We start from the raw sequence: 22,785 nt of genomic DNA on the forward strand, positions 1-22,785 counted from the left end.
TAGACTGAAAAAGTCACTCACAGTTGGAGCTGCGTGTTTTGAAATATTGTATATTTTGTTATTGAAAAGTAAATATTAATTGTACTTGAAAATATCTCTTTTATAACATCTCATTTATTGGTATTTTTATGATTTATAAAGGTTTTGCATTTCTTTCTTCTTATTTGTTTGTTTGTCGTTTCCCTCATTATCTTCGGTACTTGAGGCACTGTGACATTTCGCAAGTGACAACTCTGCTATAAACATCGCTCCTTAGCAGAGTTTCAAATCCAAATTTGTCTTTGCCATTTGCATGAACTATTTACACTGCCATGTGAACGTTTTACCATCAATTCTAGATTCTTTTATATGTGAGTAAAATTACTTACCACTGCATAATTCGGTAGCAAAGGAAACACACACAGTAATGCAAATACACTGTTAGATAAGTGGTATTTCTAACGCAACTTAAATAGTTTCTTCACAGAACACACATAGATTTCTGCTTGAATGTTACGTTTTTAGTCATCTTTCCAGTACTAGTCCAGCTCTATCATACTGAGAGGCAGACTAATTTTATTTATTTGCAATTGTCCAGCATTGCCTAAATTTTGCAGGGGCTTCTGTTACTGTACGTTCTTGTGCTGGGAGATGTCCATAACACATTTGCAATGCCAAATGCTTTCACGCATGTTAGCAGGACTTACATACATTCACCACCATCTGCAGTTTTTAAATCTGCCAGTGTCAATGCTAGGTTGAGTTGTCTGCCAACCCAAAAATATCCATCCAACAGCAGTTCTCTGATCAGAGACTGACAAGTGAAAAGACTTGGAGAATGGCTAAGGCAAATTATGCATGGAAACACACGGGTTATAATCTCTAACTGTGCTCTGCAACATGGGTGGTGTGTGTGCATTCACCTTGAAATGAACTGACATGTCTGTTTATGTTGTATGGTTAAGAATAATAAGTATAAAAGTAAGACAAAGCAGAAATGCACATTAATGTTGGGTAGTTAAAACATTTGGAGCTCATTTGTAGTTTGCTCATCCATGAAGTAACCGCATTGTTGAGACTGAAGCTTAGTACCAGGCAATAGGTTATTATTCTTGTACAACAGAAGTTCCTGACAGTCTCATTCTACGGTGACATCATGCAGGAGCTGAGATTTTGACAGAGGTTTGCAGGAATTTAATGAAACTCTAGACATGCTAAAACCTCTTAGCTTATGAATCATACATATCAAGTTTTGATTAAATTCCAAAATAAGTAGGGATGCTGGATCAGAAATTGTATGGGCTATTGTCTGTTTAGTTTAAAATAAAATAGCCTACTAAGACTTAATGCTTATGGCCTCAAAATGTTATAAAATATGTCAACACTTGGACATCTCTGGTGCTACCAGATAAAATATGCAGTGTACCTCCACAAGAATGTTTTCAGGGGAAGAAAAAGGTCTTTAAGATGTTTGTGTAATACTCTATTATCAGCCCGCACAAAAACACAGCAAGCACTCAATTTCTAAAGATTCTTTTGGTAATTGCCAGTTCATTATGCTGGCTGTTCTGAATGTTGATGTACGAGACTAGAAAGTATAAATGATTTTCTTTGCTGCTACGTGAGCCATCCAGGCTCTTGTATTATTACAGAAAAATGAAAAATAGCCTTTTTGGCCATTTTAAATTAAGACTATGGAATCCACACAGCCTAAGAAAAGTTCACTTTAGGAGTTGTTGGTACATAGTTTTAGACAACATAGTTTCTTTTGCTGTCCTTGGGAACAAATAAAGGTGCTTAAATTAATGAAGTGTGTAAAAGTGAAGAGGAATGTCGTAGGAAATTGCCCCTGATGTTAATTTATCCAATGGTGAGTTGCCCCTGGTGTTAATTTATCTGATGTTGAATTGCCACTGTTGTTAATTTATCTGATGGTGAATTGATGTTAAATAACAACAGTTTTTTACTTTTTTGATAAACTAACATTTGGAAGTAAGGATCGTTTCATTACTTATGTACATATTCTTTTTACACACCACAAGGGGGCGCTGATTCATTATAGAAGACGGTTCTGGCTAGACGTGGAGCTGACGTCCATGTTTACAGCTATTCTAAAAAGAGGAGACTTAACGTTAAGGCTGGATCCAGCTGAGAGTAGTTAGAATTCTGCATTATGATCCACTTACTGCACCAGCCGAGCCACTTCAGATTCCCCCACTGTGAACAGTGGGGCTGCGTGGCCACCAGTGTGTGGAGTGTGAGGGGGAGGGGCTGGTGGGTTTTTGCGACCATGATGATGAAAGCCATCAAGCTGCTCCTTTGTGCACGCTGTGTCCCCCATCCTTCTGAAAGACCACATTGGCAAGCCACGCACGCTCTTGATTTTGCCTTGAAAAGCTCCGTTCCCTCCCCGGAGTCTCGCCCCGCTCGCGTCCCGCTATGCTTCAGGGCCGCGGAGCTGAGACCGGCGTACGGGCTGCACAGCCCCTTTTTGTTCTCACATCCCATATGCAGGTGGCTGGAAATTAAAGCTGCAAAGTCATTTTGGTCTGCGGCGGCCCGAGCGGCCGCTCACCAGAACCCCGTGGGCTCTCCACCACTCTGGGGGGGGAGTGAATGTTAACAGCTCGGTGCTGTTGTGCTTTCAGCAGCTGACAGAGCTCCAGGGTGCCCGAGACACAGGCCTGATGGGAAATGCGGTTCAAAGAGCCAGCACGTCCCAGCCTGGGCCAATGAGTGTGTGGGCTAGACACGAGTCCAGGGTCGGGGGACCTGTCATCCCCCGTATAACACACATCATCAGGCTGAGTGGAACTGCTTAGCCAGTAACCCACTGGAGCACAGGATAGAAGCGGTGGATGCATTACGGTGTTGCAATCACTAAGGCTGCCTCGGAGCTAGATGGCTCCTCAACTCCGTCAGGTGTCACGGGTTATCGGGAGCTGTCGGCGAGGCAGGAGGCGGTTCTGGGCTCCAGCCTGAGACAGCTTGGGCCGCCGCTATCAGCAGTGGTGCACACCAGAGCTCTGTGTTCCACCGGCGTGGGCCGTGAGCGCAGAACCGAATGCCGATTCGCCAGGTGAGCACGGGTCAGTCCCATCTGGACGACCCCCTGCTGGGGCTCTGTGCTCTGCAGCACCAGGGCCCGCTGGGGGAGCAGAGCTCCAGCCAAGCTTGATATACCAGAAAGGCTTTGACCTAAAACATGGACACGCAGTTGCATGTGTGGACCCGCTCAACACGCAGCGTGTTCTGCACGGTCTGGACCCGAGATTAGCCGCAGAGAGCTGATCTGCGGCGTCCAGCAGGTTCCTTAAATACGTGACGCACGTCCAGAACCAGGGCGATTGCCTTGGGCTAATTTGCTAACTTGGCACACACCCTTGTTCCGTCTTAAGTATGACGATGGGATCTCTATGTGATGGCCTTTTGAGGAAAACCTGCCAAGAAACAGCCATAACAGACTCAGGCTTCAGGGCCACACAACTCCCCAGCAGGTATTTCTGTTGAACATGTGGTTCTGGATACAACTAGTACGTGAGCAGCCTTCATGCCAACAGACAATACTGATCTCTGAACAGCTTTAGGTCTTTCATGTGAGCTGTAGTATATCAGGGGCAACATTGCTATTCTAAGCATAAGACTCAACAGTCAAAATAAAAGGAACACCATTCAAACACAGTGGATTTGTTTCTACTGTTGATGTATTTACTTAAACAGGCAAGGCACAGAACGCAGTCTACAGTCACTCACATCTTTGCTTCTGTCTCTCGCATGAGACAAAACAGAACCCTGTTACCAAGGCGACAGGTAGTTTTCGTACCTGTTATCCGATAAGCAGACAGTGCGTGGTGGTAGCGTGTTATCTGAAGCACTCCACTCACACTCCCGCACACAAAGGGTTCCAGCTACCAAAACACAGGTCCTTCACCCAAATACATCCTGCCCACGCACACACAACGCAAAATTCACCAGGAGAGGAGACACAAATTTGATAGAGTTGTGAGCGTTCACCTTTGGTGGGTGGAGGAACACGGCGGTTCGAACATCTGCCGGGTGCTCGTGGCATCTGTCGTAATGGCTGAGGGAACTTCTCGGGCTCGCGTGCTTTCCCAACGACAAAAATACAGCAGTCTCACCATTCGTTCCTCATTTCCTGTTTATTTTTCTACAAAAATATTTCCCCTTAGAAAAGACAGCTTGGAATTTACACAGTTTTTTTTGCAACTGATGTAGAAGTTTTCATCTTAAATATATCTGTCTATATATTTATATATATATCGTACGTAAGTAAATGTTTTTGCAATCAAAACAAGTCCAGGCATGAGGGGAGTCTCCTCTTGGCAGGCCCAGGGTCTCTCGACTTAAGCATCTCTCTGTCACTCCAGTTACAACACTGTATGTCTATAAAAGTCGCCTTCCTGGACAGTATAAGAGTTAGAAAGCCATAAACTAAAGAAAATAGTCACAGCCCCTTCATAAACAAAGCTGTAAAACATTTATAGCTGTGGAAACCAAAGGCATTGAAAAACCGACCCTCATGCATGCCCTCGATGACTGCTCCAAAAATGTTCGCTTCTTACAAAAATACCCACAATTAATTGAAAAATTAATAGTTATGGGTAATTAGGGGGAGGCCGAGTGACCTCTGACAGCTGGACGGGTGAAGGGAGAGAGGGCAGGACACAGGATTGACAACGGAAAGACGGAGATTGAAAGTCGAGGCTTCCAGAGGAGAGTGGCCTGGGTGAGTGCGCGTGAAGAGTGTCCGGGGAGTTAAAGCACTTGAAGTGATGAAGAGTGATGAGGGGCCACTGATGCGTGCTATCCCATGGTGCCTTGCACTTCTGCACTGCAGACACACAGCGGGGAGCCCATTCAGAGAGCTCTGCTCCTACCTCCAGAAGCATTTGAAGTATTACTACAATCACTATCATTGTTATCATTGTTATTAAGCACTGTTACAAGTTTTAATAAACTCTTCAAAAAACATGTTAAAATGAAAGGTATATTGGACATGTACTCCAAGAAAAGTGCATAAAATTAACCTGATTTAGGCACAAAATAATTTCAATACACACTAATAATAATAATAATAATAATAATAATAATAATAATAATAATAATACAAACTTTCTGTTAAAAACAATTAAACAAACCAATAAAAAGAACCCAAATAGCCGTGTTATACAGGCAAGTTGTCCACTGATCAGAGCGCAAGTTCCACACGAGACAGCAGGGGGCGCCATGTCCTGCTGTTGCCCAAGCCCACAGGCCGTGGGGGGTCGGCTCTGAGCGTCCATGTTCGTGCCCACACCAGCCTGCGGTCGGGCCCCTGTCAGAGAGCGGCGGGCACCAGGGCCCGCGCCAACGTCCACAAGGGGGGCAGCAGCCACGGGGCGGAGAGCCGGAGGTGCAGAGTGGCGGGTGACCCGGAGTCCGAGGAGCACGAGCACACCTCGAAGCCGTTCTCCGCGTGGTCGGCCTGGTGCGGGCCGGGCAGCCGCACGGCCCCGCTGCTGTTTCGCGTCTCCGGGGAGTCGGACTGCATGTCCGTGCACATGAGCCAGTCTCTGCCGATAGAACGGGGGTACCCAGCCTCCACCTCCATATCACTGCCCTCCACCCGCCAGTACTCCTTCCCCTTAAAGAAGTAGGAGGCACCTGCCAGGAACGGACAGAGACACAAATCAGTTTGTCAGTTTGACAAAGAGAGAGTGGTTAAAAACGACTGTTCACACCAACACATATATACACACACATATATACACACACATATATACACACACATATACACACACACATATATACACACACATATATACACACACATATATACACACACATATATACACACACATATATACACACACATATATACACACACATATATACACACATATATACACACACATATATACACACACATATATACACACACACATATACACACACATATATACACACATATATACACACACATATATACACACACATATATACACACACACATATACACACACATATATACACACATATATACACACACATATATACACACACATATATACACACATATATACACACACATATATACACACACATATATACACACATATATACACACACATATATACACACACATATATACACACACATATATACACACATATATACACACACATATATACACACACATATATACACACACATATATACACACACACATATACACACACACATATATACACACACATATATACACACACATATATACACACACATATATATACACACACATATATACACACACATATACACACACACATATATATACACACACATATATACACACACATATATACACACACATATACACACACACATATATATACACACACACATATATACACACACATATATACACACACATATATACACACACATATATACACACATATATACACACACATATATACACACACATATATACACACACATATATACACACACATATACACACACACATATATACACACACATATATACACACACATATATACATGAAGCAGAACTTCTTTCCAATCTGTCAAGACATTTATTATTGATGCAGGATGGATAGATTTTTGGCCAAATCCAGTGATAGTTTGTTACTGTTTTTACAGTTCTCCCTGTGTCTGTCTCTCTCTCCATCTCTATCTGTCTCTTTCCATCCTAGTCTGTCTCTCTCTGTCTCTCTATCTATCTGTATGTCTCTCTCTCTCTGTCTATTTCTGTCTTTCTCTCCATCTGTATGTATCTCTTTGTCTGTCTTTGTCTTTTTCTCCATCTCTCTCATTCTGTCTGTCTCTGTCTCTCTCTCCATCTCTGTCTGTCTCTCTGCATCCTAGTCTGTCTCTGTCTCTCTCCATCTGTCTATCTCTCTCTCCATCTGTCTGTCTCTCTGTCTGTCTCTCTGTCTGTCTCTCTCCATCTGTCTGTCTCTCTGTCTGTCTCTCTCCATCTGTCTGTCTGTCTCTCTCCATCTGTCTGTCTCTCTCCATCTCTGTCTATCTCTCTCCTCCCTTCTCTGAGAGGAGTTAGCATCCACGCCCCCGGGCTGCAGATCGGGTTCGCCCTGTGAGGTCTGTGCACTCTGCCTTCAGAGCTTCAGCTAACATGCTTCAGAACCGCCTGCAGCTGACGGAGAACCTGACACACTAACATGCCTCCTTCACACACCTCCACCTGTCACCCGTCAGCCTGACTGCCGGTCGGAGTGTTTACACAGCTCTTGCTGAGTGTGACACAGTGTGTTCGTGTATATGTGCTGAGAAAGAGACAGACGTGGCAGACACGGGGAGATACAGACACGAGATTTGTGCTAGAGCGAGAGAGAAGGAGACAGAAAATGTTTACCTGGATTCTAATGGGATTTTTGTGTATGTATGTGTGTATGTCCATTTATCTGTGTGTGTGTCTGTATGTCTTTTTTTTACGCGTGTTTATGGGCAGGAAAGATTGAGCTTTTCTTTCTTTGCGAATATAATGAAAAAGCAACATGTTATTGAAAAAAGTGGAATAAACGAAAGAAAAAGACGAGAAAGAGCGAGAGAGAGAGAGAGAGAGAGATAGTGAGCCAGAGAGAAGAGTGACTCCATCCCATCCTCAGTAGTTCTTTGAGCTTTAAGTAAATCTGAATGTCAGCCTTCCGCTGCATTCCTGTCATACTGTTTTCCAATTTTTTTCTGCAAACCTTGTGTACTCCTGGCAAAACACCCAGACAGAACAGCACAGTTCCACGGCTACCCTGCACGTCACCGCTTACGGCCAATGTAACAAACTCACTGTCGGACCACCGCATGGCGTCATCCAGCTGGGGCGGGACCCCCTTCCACAGCGCCGTGTCCTTCGGGTAGCCGAGGTCCATGCTCCTCAGGTGGTCGTCGTAGCGCCAGTAGCGATCGTCCTTAAAGAAGTAGGTCTTGTCGTTGTGAAGCCAGACGAAGACGGCATCCACCCCGTCCATGGGCAGACCAAAGTCGCTGATGGGCCGTGGGTAGCCCTCCTCCACGATGTTGTCCTTAAACACCCAGTACTTGACTCCTAGAGCAAAGAGGATACGTTCGCCATCATCAGCAGCCAACACTTGCTCAAGTTTGTGAGGAATCGTTGAACTACATCGGCCAGGTCACGTGACCCGAGCAGCCCAGTCCTTGCCATACCTTTGAAGAAGACGATCTTATGGTCTCCAGGTCTTTCGTACACGGCATCCACCCCGTCCAGGTTGGCTGGCAGGCCGCGCCAGAAACGCTGGATCTGAGCTGGCCTCAGAGACACCAGATGCCTCTCCCTCGTCAGGCGCCAAAAATACTTCCCTAAGAGGAGAGCTCAGAGTGAGCCCAGCGTTGCGTGGCGCGTCTGCGCTTGGGTGTGTACGAGTACGTGTTTGCCTCTGTTGTGGTCACTCAGACTGTGATGTATTGTTATTGTAAGGCTCCACAGGAAACAGTGGCTAACCCCGGGGGAAACATTAGCACATGCCCTGCAGCAGAAGCTCTCTGGGTGCCCAGTGCAGCAAACGCAACAAGGCGCATTTTGACTTCACCTGATGGATGCGAGCTGAGTCCCCGGGGGAATGCAAACCACGTCCCATTTCCAGTTCAACTCCAAACAAAAGACCAGCCTTGAATGTCTGTGCTCAACTATCAAATGCTCAGAGTCGGAACTGTGTTTGTTTCTGAAAAATGTTTTCCTGATTTAAAGTGTCTTAATACACCACAGAGCGCTTCAGAAGACAGCTGTATGAACAGTGAAGGCACTGCTTGGCTGTTAGTTTGTATTGATTGTGCTGTGGTGCTCCTTTCTAAGTCTGTCTGTACCTTTGAAAAAAAAGGCCTCCCCTCGGATCTGGGCCACTGCATCAAAGTGACTCGTGCATCTGTCAGGAGCGTCATGTGCTGGCCTGTGGGGCCCGGAAAGGAAGAAAACAAGAGACAACATATGGAGAAACCGTATGGATCAGCACCACGTTCAGTAACTGAGAACAATGAAGAGAAAATAACCTTTCATGCTATTGATCTGTTGTGCTAAAAAACAGACAGTGCATGCATGTGCACGTATGTTTGTGTTGTAGAGAGTGTGTGTATGTGTGTGTTGTTCATATTCATATTTGCATTCATATTCAGTTATTCTGTATTTGCACAGATACCATAAACCTTTGTTTAAACTTGTCGTGTATTCGATTAAAGTTTCCGTAACGTCAAAGGAGATGTCACCACCTTCCTGGAGGAGTGGTGCTTGGTTAGATTATCCCCTCGACTAACTACTGATTTAAGAGTTTGTAGAGTTGGGGTTGCTAACGAAGCAGCAATAATGGTTGTGTCTTTTCTGAGCTAAAACGTGCCCTGCATCTTATTAACAAAGACCCTCATTCACAGCCTATTAAGAAAGCTTTCAGAGAACAATGCATTAATGACCTCTGTCAGATTAAATCTACCTTTTCCACTCATCATCAGTAAAAATGGGAAGATGGCAAGATGCAGGCAGCGTGCAGAAGCAAAAATTCCTACATTCTGAGGGAAAGGAAGGAAACTGTTGTTGTTTTCTCCTGACATTTGCTTGAGGGGGAGGGCTAAGTGTTATTTTCTGAACATTATCACAATGGGCCCACAGCACACCGACCTGGGCCGTGCTGGATACTAGAGATGCACAGACTGCAATTTTCTTGGCTGATTTCTTTTTTTTTTACAAACGACTGGCTGATTCTTATATAGGCCGATTCCAATTTTCTTTCTTTTTTTAAAAATAAGAATTACAAATGAAAGCATGCTGAAACACTTTGGCTAAACTTTTATTGAACAAAACTTGCTGGAAATTTCGTATAGCTCAACATAAAAATGTGCCCTAGGTTATAGGACAAACCTTTTTACACATCTGCAAATAGAGCAAAATATAATAAATAATAATAATATTTTTTCCAGCTTAAAACAAATGTGCCAGGTAACACAAATGAAAGAATCAAGGCACTTTTATGTCAACATACAGGACTGATGCGTTCACTCTGCTGTTCAGGTGCAGCTATGCATCTGCTGCTGTCGTGTGTGTGTGTGTGTGTGTGTGTGTATACTCACGGCATGGTGGATCTGTTTCCTGGCAGGTCCAGTAGAACAGGTGGGTCTGCGGTATGAGACGGATCATCTGGACGGACAGTGTGTGAGACAGAGTCCCTTACACCTGGGGAACGACCCAACAGTCCAGGTCATGCATCAAACCAGCACATGACACAGTGAAGTACAGGGTAAAATACACTCACCATTGTTTCTCATAGGAAATATATTCATTAGAAACCCACTGTAGGTGTCTAGTTTGAATCTGCAGCTCATGTGCTACCATGCACAGTGTGTAACGTCCTGACAACCTTTCAGACGTCTCCTGACAACAGAACTGCAGTGGGGTGAAAATTTGTGGGTGGCAAAGCAACTCTCAACCCATCAGTGAACCCATATATATATATACAATGACATATAAACACAGTGGCACATATAAACACAGTGACACATAAATACAATGACATATAAACACAGGGGCACATATAAACACAGTGACACAAAGACAATAACATATAAACACAGTGGCACATAAATACAATGACATATAAACACAGTGACACTTAAATACAATGACAAACACAGCAGCACATAAATACAATGACAAACACAGGGGCACATATAAACACAGTGACACATTAATACAATGACAAACACAGTGGCACATATAAACACAGTGACACATAAATACATTGACATATAAACACAGTAGCACATATAAACACAGTGACACATAAAGACAATAACATATAAACACAGTGACACATAAATACAATGACATATAAACACAGTGACACATAAATACAATGACATAAACACAGTGACACAAATACAATGACATATAAACACAATAGCACATATAAACACAGTGACACATAAAGACAATGACATATAAACACAGTGACACATAAATACAATGACATATAAACACAGTGACAAATAAATAGTGACACAAACACAGTGATGCATATAAACACAACAACATATATAAATACGATGACATACAATGATGCACAGTGATGCACATAAACACAGTGACACATATAAACACAGTCATGCATATAACAACTCCAGCAACACTACTGGGCACGATGGATGAGTCCTGCAGTATACGCCTACATAATTCATAAACAAGAGAGGGGCAGCTAACCCCAGTTAGCCAGTGGGTGCAGACAGGAGGTGAATGAGATTGGAACATGCGCATGTATAATGCATGTGATAATGTAATTTAATGAATGAGTCCAACTCTGTAATAAATTAAATGGACATTAGCTATGCTCTAATCACTCCAGTCTTTTTGGTATTGGATGCATTACGTTGAGTGGTCCAGTGTACGCTTAACTCAGGGCACTAAGACGCCACTCTGTGTGCATTAGACTTCTATTCCGTATCAACCGTTAAAAGAATCTTGTTAATCAGATACTGATGCCAGAGGTCTACTGTTTAGCTAAATACAGCCTAACGAATGTTTGTTTAATATAGGGAATTTAGGAGTTTAATAGATATGTATAGTAGTAAGCCATTTTACAGGAAATTGCTATGTGCTATAATTAAAACATTAGCTGTTGTGCTAACAACAGCTACCTCATCCTGTCACAAGCTAATAAGAGAAAGCGTAGACCCAAACCAAATGGATTTATTAGCCTGATTTATTATTTAGCTCAGTATTGAAATAACCAACTAATAGCACAAGTATAGCTACACAAGACAAGACATTACCATGAAGGAAGCCGAGACAGGGTAGCACACAGCAGGACGGACGGTCTACACTCCGCCAAAATGTCTCATGCTTTGAGCAGTTAAGCAATCACAGGCCAAGCAAACCAGGTCACAGGTCAGAGTGAATTTGTGGAAGCTCGCAATAAAAGAGAGCAATAAACTCGAGTCACCCCTCCCCCATCCCCCGACCTCAACCTTTTGACCTCACTGACCACAGCCGTGTAGCGACCTGAGGGTGTATCCACTGAAACTGTGTCCCCAATTATTAAATTATTTCACTATATTGTTCAATCTGATATATAGAAAGAAGAACTTTGCTTGCACAGCTGATGAAGGACCTGTTTGAACTTCCTGTCTCTGGAAACTGTGTACTTCACTACATTTTCTATTCTCTCTCTCTCTCTCTCTCTCTCTCTCTCTATATATATATATATATATATATATATATACAGTTGTGATCAAATTTATTCAACCCCCAATGCTGCGAAGGGTTTTATGGAATTCAGTGCACATTTGTAATTGTGTTCATAATGAAATCTTACAAGGACTTGTTAAAGAACTAAATGCAACTAAGATAGCATCAATTTTTTTTGTCATAAAGTATTAAATGGCCTTTTTGTGATTTCTTCATTGACACAATTATTCAACCCCTTTACGACTGCCACTCCTAAGAACAGAGGTTCATTCCAGTGTTTTCCATCAGGTATTGAAAACATCTGTGGATGTCAACGAGCAGCAATCAAGCATGATAAGCACCAATTAGGCAGATTTAAAAGGACTGTGATACTCAGCTCCTTCTAGACATCTACTGGTGTGATTCCAAGCATGGTGAAGGCAAGAGAATGGTCCCAGAAGACAAGAGAAGAGGTTATTGCTCTTCACAAGAATGGCAATGGATATAAAAAGATTGCGAAGTTGTTAAATATTCCAAGAGACACTATCGGAAGTATCATTCGCAAGTTCAAGTTAAAGGGCACAGTGGAAACGTTACCTGGTCGTGGCAGAAAGAAGATCCTGACCGCGACTGCTGTGCGCTACCTGAAGCGTAATGTGGAGAAAAATCCCCGCGTGACTGCTAAGGAACTGAAAAAAGACCTGTCAGATGTGGGCACTGAAGTTTCAGCTCAGACAATAAGGCGCGCACTGCATAACGAAGACCTCCATGCCAGAACGCCCAGACGCACCCCCTTGCTGACTCCAAAGAACAAGAAAAGTCGACTGCAGTATGCCAAAAGTCATGTGGACAAGCCACAAAGGTTTTGGGACAGTGTACTGTGGTCAGATGAAACTAAATTAGAACTGTTTGGGACAATGGACCAGCGCTATGTTTGGAGAAGGAAGAACCAGGCTTATGAACAAAAGAACACCTTGCCTACTGTGAAGCATGGCGGGGGGTCAGTTATGCTTTGGGGCTGTTTTGCTTCTAATGGTACAGGAAAGCTTCAACGTGTGCAGGGTACCATGAATTCCCTTCAGTACCAGGAGATCTTGGAGGAAAATGTGATGGAGTCAGTCACAAACCTGCGGCTTGGGAGACGTTGGACCTTCCAACAGGACAATGATCCGAAGCACACATCCAAGTCCACTAGAGCATGGTTGAACATGAAAGGCTGGAACATTCTAGAGTGGCCATCGCAATCACCAGACTTAAATCCAATTGAGAACCTCTGGTGGGACCTAAAGAAGGCAGTTGCAGTGCGCAAGCCTAAGAATGTGACTGAACTGGAGGCTTTTGCCCATGAAGAATGGGCTAAGATACCCATAGGTCGCTGCAAGACACTTGTGTCAAGCTATGCTTCACGCTTGAAAGCTGTCATAACTGGAAAAGGATGTTGTACTAAGTACTAAAAAATAATGTCACTAGGGGGTTGAATAAAACTGATAATGATGTGAGCACAGTAAAGACATTTGTGGTTATTCCATCATAAATATTATGTTATGTTTGTCTAATTTACAAGTGCCTCTTTGATATAATTGTAAATAAGATGACTGAAATGATCAAAATCAATGTCAAACTGGCCAAAACACTTTATTTCAGTGGGGGTTGAATAAATTTGATCACAACTGTATATATATATATATAATATATTGGCCCGACACTACTATATATATATATATATATATATATATATATATATGATATATATACTATATATATATAGTATCATATATCATCATAGGGAGTTTTTCCTCGCCACTGTCGCCTTTGGCTTGCTCATTAGGGTTCTGGACCCATAGTATTGTTAACCTTGTAAACCCTGTAAAGCTGCTTTGCGACAACTTGAGTTGTTAAAAGCGCTATACAAATAAACTTTGATTTGATTTGATTTGATATATATATATGATATATATACTATATATATATATATATATATATATATATATATATATATATATATATATATATATATATATATATATATATAGTAGTGTCGGGCCAATGGGGGTACCTGTTAGTGATGGTAGTACCCATGAGCCCCTGCGGCTCAGGAGTATTATGTGTGTTATGTAAGTTGGGATATTAGTAGCCGTTATCCATCATGTGTGCTGTTAGTGTTGTTAGTCACCCCGGTCCATTTCTTGTTCTTGTGCCATACCTGAGTCTCCCTTCCGTGTATGTGTGATGTTGTTGTCGTAATGCTACCCCCCCCCCCCCCCCCCCCCCCCATATATATAATAATATTGATATATATCAATATATATATATCAATATATAAAGAAACATGTCTGTTCTGTCAGGTCATGGACTCCACAAGCCAAAATGATATAATAATAAGCCAGACATGACAGGAAATATATGTCCACCTACCTGAATAATTAAATCAGTTTCCCTGTCATGGACATTATCTAATTATAAAGCAACTAAACCAACTGTCTGCCCAGACATTCCTCCTGTTTATGAAAACAATAACGTCCGTTAGCACCCGAAATCAAACAGCACACCTGTGGTAGTTCTCAGACTGCAGATTAACAGAAGTCTTTGGCATGCTGAATGACAATTTATTCAAAGTTCTGTCACCCCACATCCGAGCTGACCGTGTGTCTCCACGGACATAGAGAAATGCTATTTTGGAAAACGGACTTTGACACTGGTATGAGGTAAGTTGTCTGGCAGTCACTGACCAGTAAAAGGTGTCCATAAGCTAGCAGCACCCCCCAAACAAAAGGCCTCTTGAAACTTCCTGATAAGGCAGCCATACGAACTCACACATGACTGGACCACCCGTTGATAGGCAGCCCTCCTCTCTCAGGGCGGGACTAAAGCGCTGGAGTGTGATCGCCCTTATCTCTTATAGCATGTAGGTGTGTCAGTCTTTAGACAGAGAGACTACACTTCACAGAAGGAAAGAGCAAAAACCCAGCCCCAGGTTAATGGCTTGAGTCTGCGCAAGCCTGCTAGTCAGACAGATACTCCCTGGTTTTATCTTGATCACAGGATCTCCTAGACTCTGATCCATCCACAGCATTCTCCACCACCGCCCTCCTGTCCCTGCAATAGCTCTCCCTTTATCCTTGGCACTTCCTATTAACCATCTCTCTGGGTCTCCCTCCTTCTCCCATTCTCTCGACTGGGGCATTTGGGGCCGTCTCGGGTGGGGTGGGGGGGGTCTGTGTGCTCCATGGCGTGCTGTGTGGTGATAAGCTGGGCCTGAGCCACCAAGACACCCAATTAAAGCCGGCGGTCTCCATCTGTCTCGGCACCGCCACATAATTAAATCAATAATCCCCCAATATAAACAAATCAATTCTCCTCTCTGCGCCGCCATTCCGGGCCTCGTGTGTCTGCACCACGGGGGTCATCCAGCAGTGTCTGCTGAGGGGGCAGGTGGCATCTCAGGACCCGGCCGCAAGTCCCGCTAATTACGGGTCACACTTGTGCTGTGGGGGAGGTGGGATGAGATGGCGACAGGCCGGGAGAGAGAGAGAGAGAGAGAGAGAGAGAGAGAGAGAGAGAGAGAGAGAGAGAGAGAGAGAGAGAGAGAGAGAGAGAGAGAGAGAGAGAGAGAGGCACTGCGATCGCTGGCTATTGTGGACAGATTTCAGCGTGTCTTTGTCTATCAGTCTGGACAGAAGCACAGAGCTTCCACTGCCTCATCTCCTCTCATCTCTACAGCTCCACTGTGCACTTCACACGAAGGCAGAGACACACAGCGGGCGCCGTGCGGTTCAGACGCTGCAACAACCTTCCATTTGGGGCGACCGGGGAGAAGATGGAAGACACGGAGAAAATCAGGAGATAGGGTGAGGAATGAAGGAGAGAGAGAGAGAGAGAGAGAGAGAGAGAGAGAGAGAGAGAGGGATGATTGCCTTGTAGGAAACCAACACACAGAGATACAGGCCAGGGGACTGCAGGGAGCAGAGAAAGCAGAATATATCAGACGATGGTTCTCTCAGGCTGTGGGACGGGAACACAGCGGCACCGGATGAGAGAGGGAGGGGCTAGGACACGAGGCGGCGTCCCTACCATAAAGCTGCCAGACGCGGACCTTGTCTTCGTACGGTAGATCGTACTTGAGCGGGTCACCCACTGGCCCATGGTAGTAGGGCCGCATGATGGACTCCATGGCTGACGTGTGTGCGAGCCCGATGGCGTGTCCGAACTCGTGCACCGCCACCGCGAACAGGTCCATCCCGTGGGAATCTGCAGACAACCAGAACAAAAACGAGCAGCCGTAAGCACATGCCACGCAAGGATGCAGTGAAACGAGACCACCGCGCTTAAAGACGACATCCCTGTGAAACAGGAGACCATAACTGAGGACACACAGTTGAAAAACTCCCATAGAATTGAACATGGTATGCTCACATTTAACGGGAGAAGTTTTCTTAGAGCGTTCTAATCCCCGCATTACTGTCCAAATAGAGACCGTTATGAAAGTTTCCATCAAACATAAAGGCTGTCAGACCTTCCTCTTAAACAGTCCTGTGAGACTCCTGTCATGGCCGGGCGGCTATCAATCAAGCATAAAGCATGAGAGAAGGCGTGATCCCCCCCCCCCCCCCCCCCCCCCCCCCCCCCCCCTTCTTCATGGCTGGATAAAAATGCCAAGAAGTTGAGGTCGTTCTGCTTGGTAAATCTGCAAAAAGACAGAACTCAGCAAGTCTGCTTGTCGGAAGCCAAGACCCAAAGCTGCAATCTGTTGATTAAGATTAAGTCACAATGATTCTACCGCACGTGTCCCCTAACACTCCAGCTCACACGAGCCTTTCAAGCACTTCAAAGATGCCACCACACAAAAGGCAACTTTTCCTGGTCTAAAGCTACCTGGGTGACTTATGGACACAATGCAGACTCTAATCTCCAGACGCAGACACTCCAAATCTCCAGACGCAGACACTCCAAAAGGCGTGTACACGACTGAAGAAGAGCGTGGCACCTCCAGAGACTCGCGTTTTAATGCCTGGGTTTCGTTTTTTTTTTTTTTTAGAAGCGGCAGCGTCTATTTGTGTCTGCCGGAGGCCTGCAAAGCCCGACGACGATCGTTTGGCGGTGGATAGATCACACCACGTCTCGGCTGCTCGGAGCAAGGAGACGCACGCCACGGCACATGAAGGTTCGTCTGCAGGCGGGTGGTGTACAGTGCTTATGGAGCAGACTGTGAAAGATGATAGCAGGCAGGAGAGAGAGAGAGAGGCACACTGCCTTTGAGGGTGAATGTTCGAGTCCTCTCTGTGTGTCTGAATGCTGCTTCACCAGCACCAGCTCACACCTCCTTCCTTTCATAAAATAACTTAAGTGTTTTTTTTTTTTTACAGTAGTCTGTAAAACCTTTTTGGTAAAATAAAACAAATGCGTACAGACAATGTGCCCAATCCATTATCAGGATGTACTAATGACTGTCAGCTGTGCAATACACATGATAATGGACCAGGCTAATTGTACCATACATACATACATACACACATACACACACACACAGACGCACACACACATATATACATTCACACACACTTATGCACGTACATGCAAATACACACACACACACACACACACACACACACACACACACACACACACACACACACACACAAAACTAAGAGGCTTGGGCCAATTATCAAAAGTAATTGAAAATACACCTGCTTAATGAGGCCACAATAATCAGCTGGCAATATCAGGAAGACAAGTGATAATTAATGAAATCAGCATGCATTGTGTCAAAGCAAAAGCACTGCCACGACTCCACTTAGGTGACCCGCAGGAGGCTCCCCATTGGGTGCTTTAGCTGTCACTCAACTGGCAAGGCACCGCCAACTGGCTTAAATGGGAACATTTAGTGTTTTGCAATTCAGGCACTTCCAATCATGCAGTCTGGTGGTAATTAGACATATTAGGAGACAGCACTCAAAGGGCAAAGTTCTTATGCCCTGCCAAGAACAATCCAGTCAGAGATGATCCCCCAGACGATGGAGGAAACGCAGGAGGGGTTTAGAAGAATCACGCAATTATTCCTGTTCCTCTTCCTGCAATGACCTCCATCTAGTTTTAGGAGATTAAAGTCCTGCTGAACCTCAGATGTTTGGATTCTTCACCTCAGATTCCTAACAATGTCAGTCATTACCTTTTCACTGGTACGTTTGACGTGCGGTCAGCTTGGTGGAGGCTCTCCAAACTTAAGAGTCGCCCAGCAGGTGATAAGCATAGCAAGTAAACCATACAGTATGTCTGTGTATGTAGGAGGTCTGTCTAGTAAATCAAGTAGCCATCAAACATTAAAGGCTCATAAACAAAACGAAAAAAAGCTACAGGAAAACAAACGTACAAGAGCAACCAGGCGTGTAAACACTCTCATTCATCCACAGACGTGGAGACAGAAGCTATTGCTGGTGGCCTTTGTGCACATTAAGCGAAAGATCTCACTTCTAATTCGCTTTCACAAATTCTATGAATGTGTATTGGCAGAGGAGAGATGGAGAAGAAGAAGTGAGAACTGATACACGTGGAGGTTTTTGTTTTTTTTTTTTGCAGAAAGCTGCTCTGAAATACAGGCTCTCGAGTGAAGGGTGAGTGTGGCTTTGTGTCACAGAAGGATAGCAGAGCACAAGGGCCCCTCTCAGAAGAGCCAACGACAGGTGGTGTGTTCATTAAACAGAGATGGTGGGGACAGCGTCGTGTGAACGTGTAGATGACACTGCAACCAAGACAGGCAAACACACTTTATGTTAATTAAGCACACTTTACACAAATTAAGTGTGTAGTTCTTTTTTTTTTTTTACAGTAAGTACAATTATAGAAGAGCATAAGATGTTATCTGTGTAGTTTATTGTGTATGATAAACCCCCCCCCCTCTCTCTCTCTCTCTCGGTTTCTCTCTGTTATCACAATCACACCTGTCACACAAACATCTGCTCACCTGACGGGAGGCCTAATTGTTGCTCTTCTGTTGTACAGGAGCACATGTCCCCAGGCCCAGAAGGTTGGATGGGTGTGAAGGTCTCGGCCTGAGTCCAACAGCTTGTTTTATATAAACACAGCGCCAGATCCACACAGCCGCATACAACATGGTCTCCCAGCCAGACTGCGGACCCCTGGCATGGCCAACGTTAAGGGGAACACACAGACAATGGGGGAAGTGCAGCTGTCGGGGCTAGCTCCGCCTCCAGAGGCGTGCCCAGTGGATGACTGTCACGCCCCCATTCACAGGCTCCGCCCTGCCACTCTCACCTGGAGATCTGAAGGTCCAGGCCTCGTCGTCGTCGAAGTGAGTGTCCCCTGCGGTGAAGCGCTCCCCGGGGAAGAAGGCGTGGGCCACCGTGCCCCCTGGCCCGTCGAAAGGGTAGCCGTCGTTGTGGTCGGCCTTGGTGAAGTCGATATGGATGTCGGCCTCGTTGCCCGCCACCTCGTGGAAGTTGAGCGGCGCGATGTCGCTCCACACCTTCAGCGCGTAGTACATCAGCGCCCGCACGGTGTCCCGGCCCAACAGAGCCGACTCCTTAGGGAAGGTTCTCACTCTGCAAGCACAGCAGAGCACAGAATCCTTTGATCTTCCCTTGGGCTTACGCCACTATTGGAATCCCATTTCATGGACAAGCAAAACCAGAAACCACCCCCCCCCCCCCCCCCCCCCCCCAGACTGATTTTGGCCACAGTTAAAATTAAGCACAGGTCACCCAGAGGGACGCACACAAATGCAGTTATCTCCTTTTTGAGGTTCTCTCACTGTTGCCCCTTGAACTTAGAATAAGGTGACGTGATTCGTATGAACAGGTCCCCTGACATTTTATTTGTATCTCTTGCTCTCCTACAGGGTGCATTCTGACACATCAAGGGGCAAGTTGGACGTCACTCGCAAACGGGGTCATTTCTCCCACCAAGGACAATCTGAGACTCAGGCAGAGAAAGAGAATCAATGGAGAATTCATTTGCAGGCGCTCACTTTGCAAGGGTGGGGGTTTCTGAACAGAATCCACCATCCTCCCTGCAGATAAGATCAGGCTAATATATTCCGCTGTTGCTGCTCTTTACAGGTGTCAGGCAGCGCAACCGCGGTGGCTCGGGCACCAGTAACGTAGCAACCTGCAGCGTGTGAACGCTGGCTCAAGGGCGGTATTTAAATGTTGTCAGGCGGCGACTAAAGGAGCGTGAATGTGGAAGGGGCAAAGGTCAGCGCTAACGCAGACGTGCCGCGCGGTGGCAGGAAGCCGAAGGTCGGGGGGGGGGGGGGTGGGGGGTGGGGGGCTCTCGTGAAAGAGCACCGCCGTTGGCTGAGCAGTGTGGCATCCCGTACCTCACGAATGTGGCATTTAACCACCGCAGCCCATCTGTTTCGGTGAGTGGGCAGAGTGTGTGACGGACGTGATTGACGTGGCAGTTGTGCGACGTGGTCTGAGAAACATTTGGTATATGTTGAAAATGGCAGTTATTTGACACTCTGTAATTTCAATGAAACCTGAAGTCAGCGAGGTGAGTGTGAGACAGTACTCTTGAGAGATAACCCTAACCCTAAAGGCAGCACGGTGGGAGTGAGACAGTACACTTTGAGAGATAACTCTAACCCTAAAGGCAGCACGGTGGGAGTGAGACAGTACTCTTGAGAGATAACCCTAACCCTGAAGTCAGCGAGGTGAGTGTGAGACAGTACTCTTGAGAGATAACCCTTACCCTAAAGGCAGCACGGTGGGAGTGAGACAGTACTCTTGAGAGATAACTCTAACCCTAAAGGCAGCACGGTGGGAGTGAGACAGTACTCTTGAGAGATAACTCTAACCCTAAAGTCAGCGAGGTGAGTGTGAGACAGTACTCTTGAGAGATAACCCTAACCCTGAAGGCAGCACGGTGGGAGTGAGACAGTACTCTTGAGAGATAACCCTAACCCTAAAGGCAGCACGGTGGGAGTGAGACAGTACTCTTGAGAGATAACCCTAACCCTGAAGTCAGCGAGGTGAGTGTGAGACAGTACTCTTGAGAGATAACCCTTACCCTAAAGGCAGCACGGTGAGAGTGAGACAGTACACTTGAGAGATAACCCTAACCCTAAAGGCAGCACGGTGAGAGTGAGACAGTACACTTGAGAGATAACCCTAACCCTAAAGGAATTGAGGTGGGAGTGAGACAGTACTCTTGAGAGATAACCCTTACCCTAAAGTCAGTGAGGTGGGAGTGAGACAGTACTCTTGAGAGATAACCCTAACCCTAAAGGCAGCACGGTGGGAGTGAGACAGTACTCTTGAGAGATAACCCTAACCCTAAAGGATATGTCATTTCCAGTGGCGAGGCATTTTAATACGATATTGTATTAATGACATATCTGTTTGCATAGCCAGTTGTTGCTATGGCAGCAATGAAATCTCTTGTAACTTTACAACCCCATGGAATGAATCTTATGATTTAAACATCAACTTTTTAATACATTTAAATACATTTAATACATTCCTCCTCCTGTTAATTCAGAAATTCAGAAGCACGTTGCTTGTACAATGATGGATTTCTGTCCAAAGCATCCTGTTTCACTGAATTGCTTACATATACACACACGCAACACACACACACACACACACACAAAACACAGCTGCTCTGAAATGGCATTAATAACGCCTGTGGTACACCATGTAGTTCTATACCTCAGTGACCTCGTACTGCTGTACCTTACTGAAGGGTCTGTGTACAAAGGCCATATTGAGCTACCAGACCTTCAATACCCGACCCCCATTATGATGATGCACAACCGGCGTCTGTTATTGTGAACTGATGTAACGGCTCCTTTGTTAATGAATTTTATGAATTAATTCGAGCTGTGCTCAAAACTCGTCCCCGCACTCTGAGAGGAGCAGTGACTCAGGGGACCCGGCGGTGTTGGGGACGTGTGTGTGGGCCCGCACGTTCACAGGTGCTGAAGAGTTTTTGTTTGTCTTTTCTATGGGTCATTTATCGCCTTTGCTTTCTCACACGGCACTTCAGCAACCGTATCGACCGTCAGAGGGTACTCTGTTCGCCTTGTTACCACAAAGCTTCGATTTTCCTCTTACATTGTAATCTGTATCTATATATCTTGATGTCAAAACACAAGGAATTAATCTGAGGTAAATCGAGTTGCTTCCCCGTGTGGTATGGTTGGGTCGCCGAGGTCAGCTTGGAAACAAAGGGTGAGGGGTTGGGGGAGTACATTTCAAGCTCAATTTTCCCATCCATTTTCTCCACAACACACTCTCAGCAGGGGTTTGCGCTCGATGGCCCCTGGTCTGGGTATAACAGCACCGGAATGAGCAGCAGCTGACGCTAACCTGAGGTAGCGGGGGAGGGGCCGACCGGCTGGAGGAGATGTCTCTCTCTCTCTCTCTCTCTCTCTCTCTCTCTCTCTCTCCCTCCCTCTCCCTCTCTCTCCCTCTCTCTCTCTCTCTCCCTCTCTCTCTCTCTCCCCCCTCTCTCTCTCTCTATCTCTATCTCTGTGTGTCTAGCTCTCTCTCTAGCTCTTCTACACACACAAACACACACGCACATACATATATATATATATACATATATATATACAGACACAAGTACGCACACACACACACACACACA

General features: G+C 45.2%; 1 protein-coding gene across 1 annotated transcript in view; it reads right to left on the bottom strand.

Moving 5' to 3' along the window:
* Window positions 1-3,716: 3,716 nt before the first annotated feature.
* Window positions 3,717-22,785, bottom strand: part of mmp17a (matrix metallopeptidase 17a) — a 46,601-nt gene continuing 27,532 nt past the window's right edge. Inside the window, exons 4-10 of the mRNA XM_076980233.1 lie at window positions 19,450-19,736; window positions 16,252-16,428; window positions 10,092-10,194; window positions 8,841-8,923; window positions 8,184-8,336; window positions 7,807-8,064; window positions 3,717-5,643 (exon numbers count right to left, since the gene is read on the bottom strand). Coding sequence (XP_076836348.1) covers window positions 5,318-5,643; window positions 7,807-8,064; window positions 8,184-8,336; window positions 8,841-8,923; window positions 10,092-10,194; window positions 16,252-16,428; window positions 19,450-19,736 — 1,387 coding nt within the window. The 3' untranslated portion in view covers window positions 3,717-5,317. The remainder of the gene's footprint in view (window positions 5,644-7,806; window positions 8,065-8,183; window positions 8,337-8,840; window positions 8,924-10,091; window positions 10,195-16,251; window positions 16,429-19,449; window positions 19,737-22,785) is intronic.

This window comes from Brachyhypopomus gauderio, chromosome 18, assembly GCF_052324685.1.
Source record: "Brachyhypopomus gauderio isolate BG-103 chromosome 18, BGAUD_0.2, whole genome shotgun sequence".
Lineage (NCBI taxonomy): Eukaryota > Metazoa > Chordata > Actinopteri > Gymnotiformes > Hypopomidae > Brachyhypopomus > Brachyhypopomus gauderio.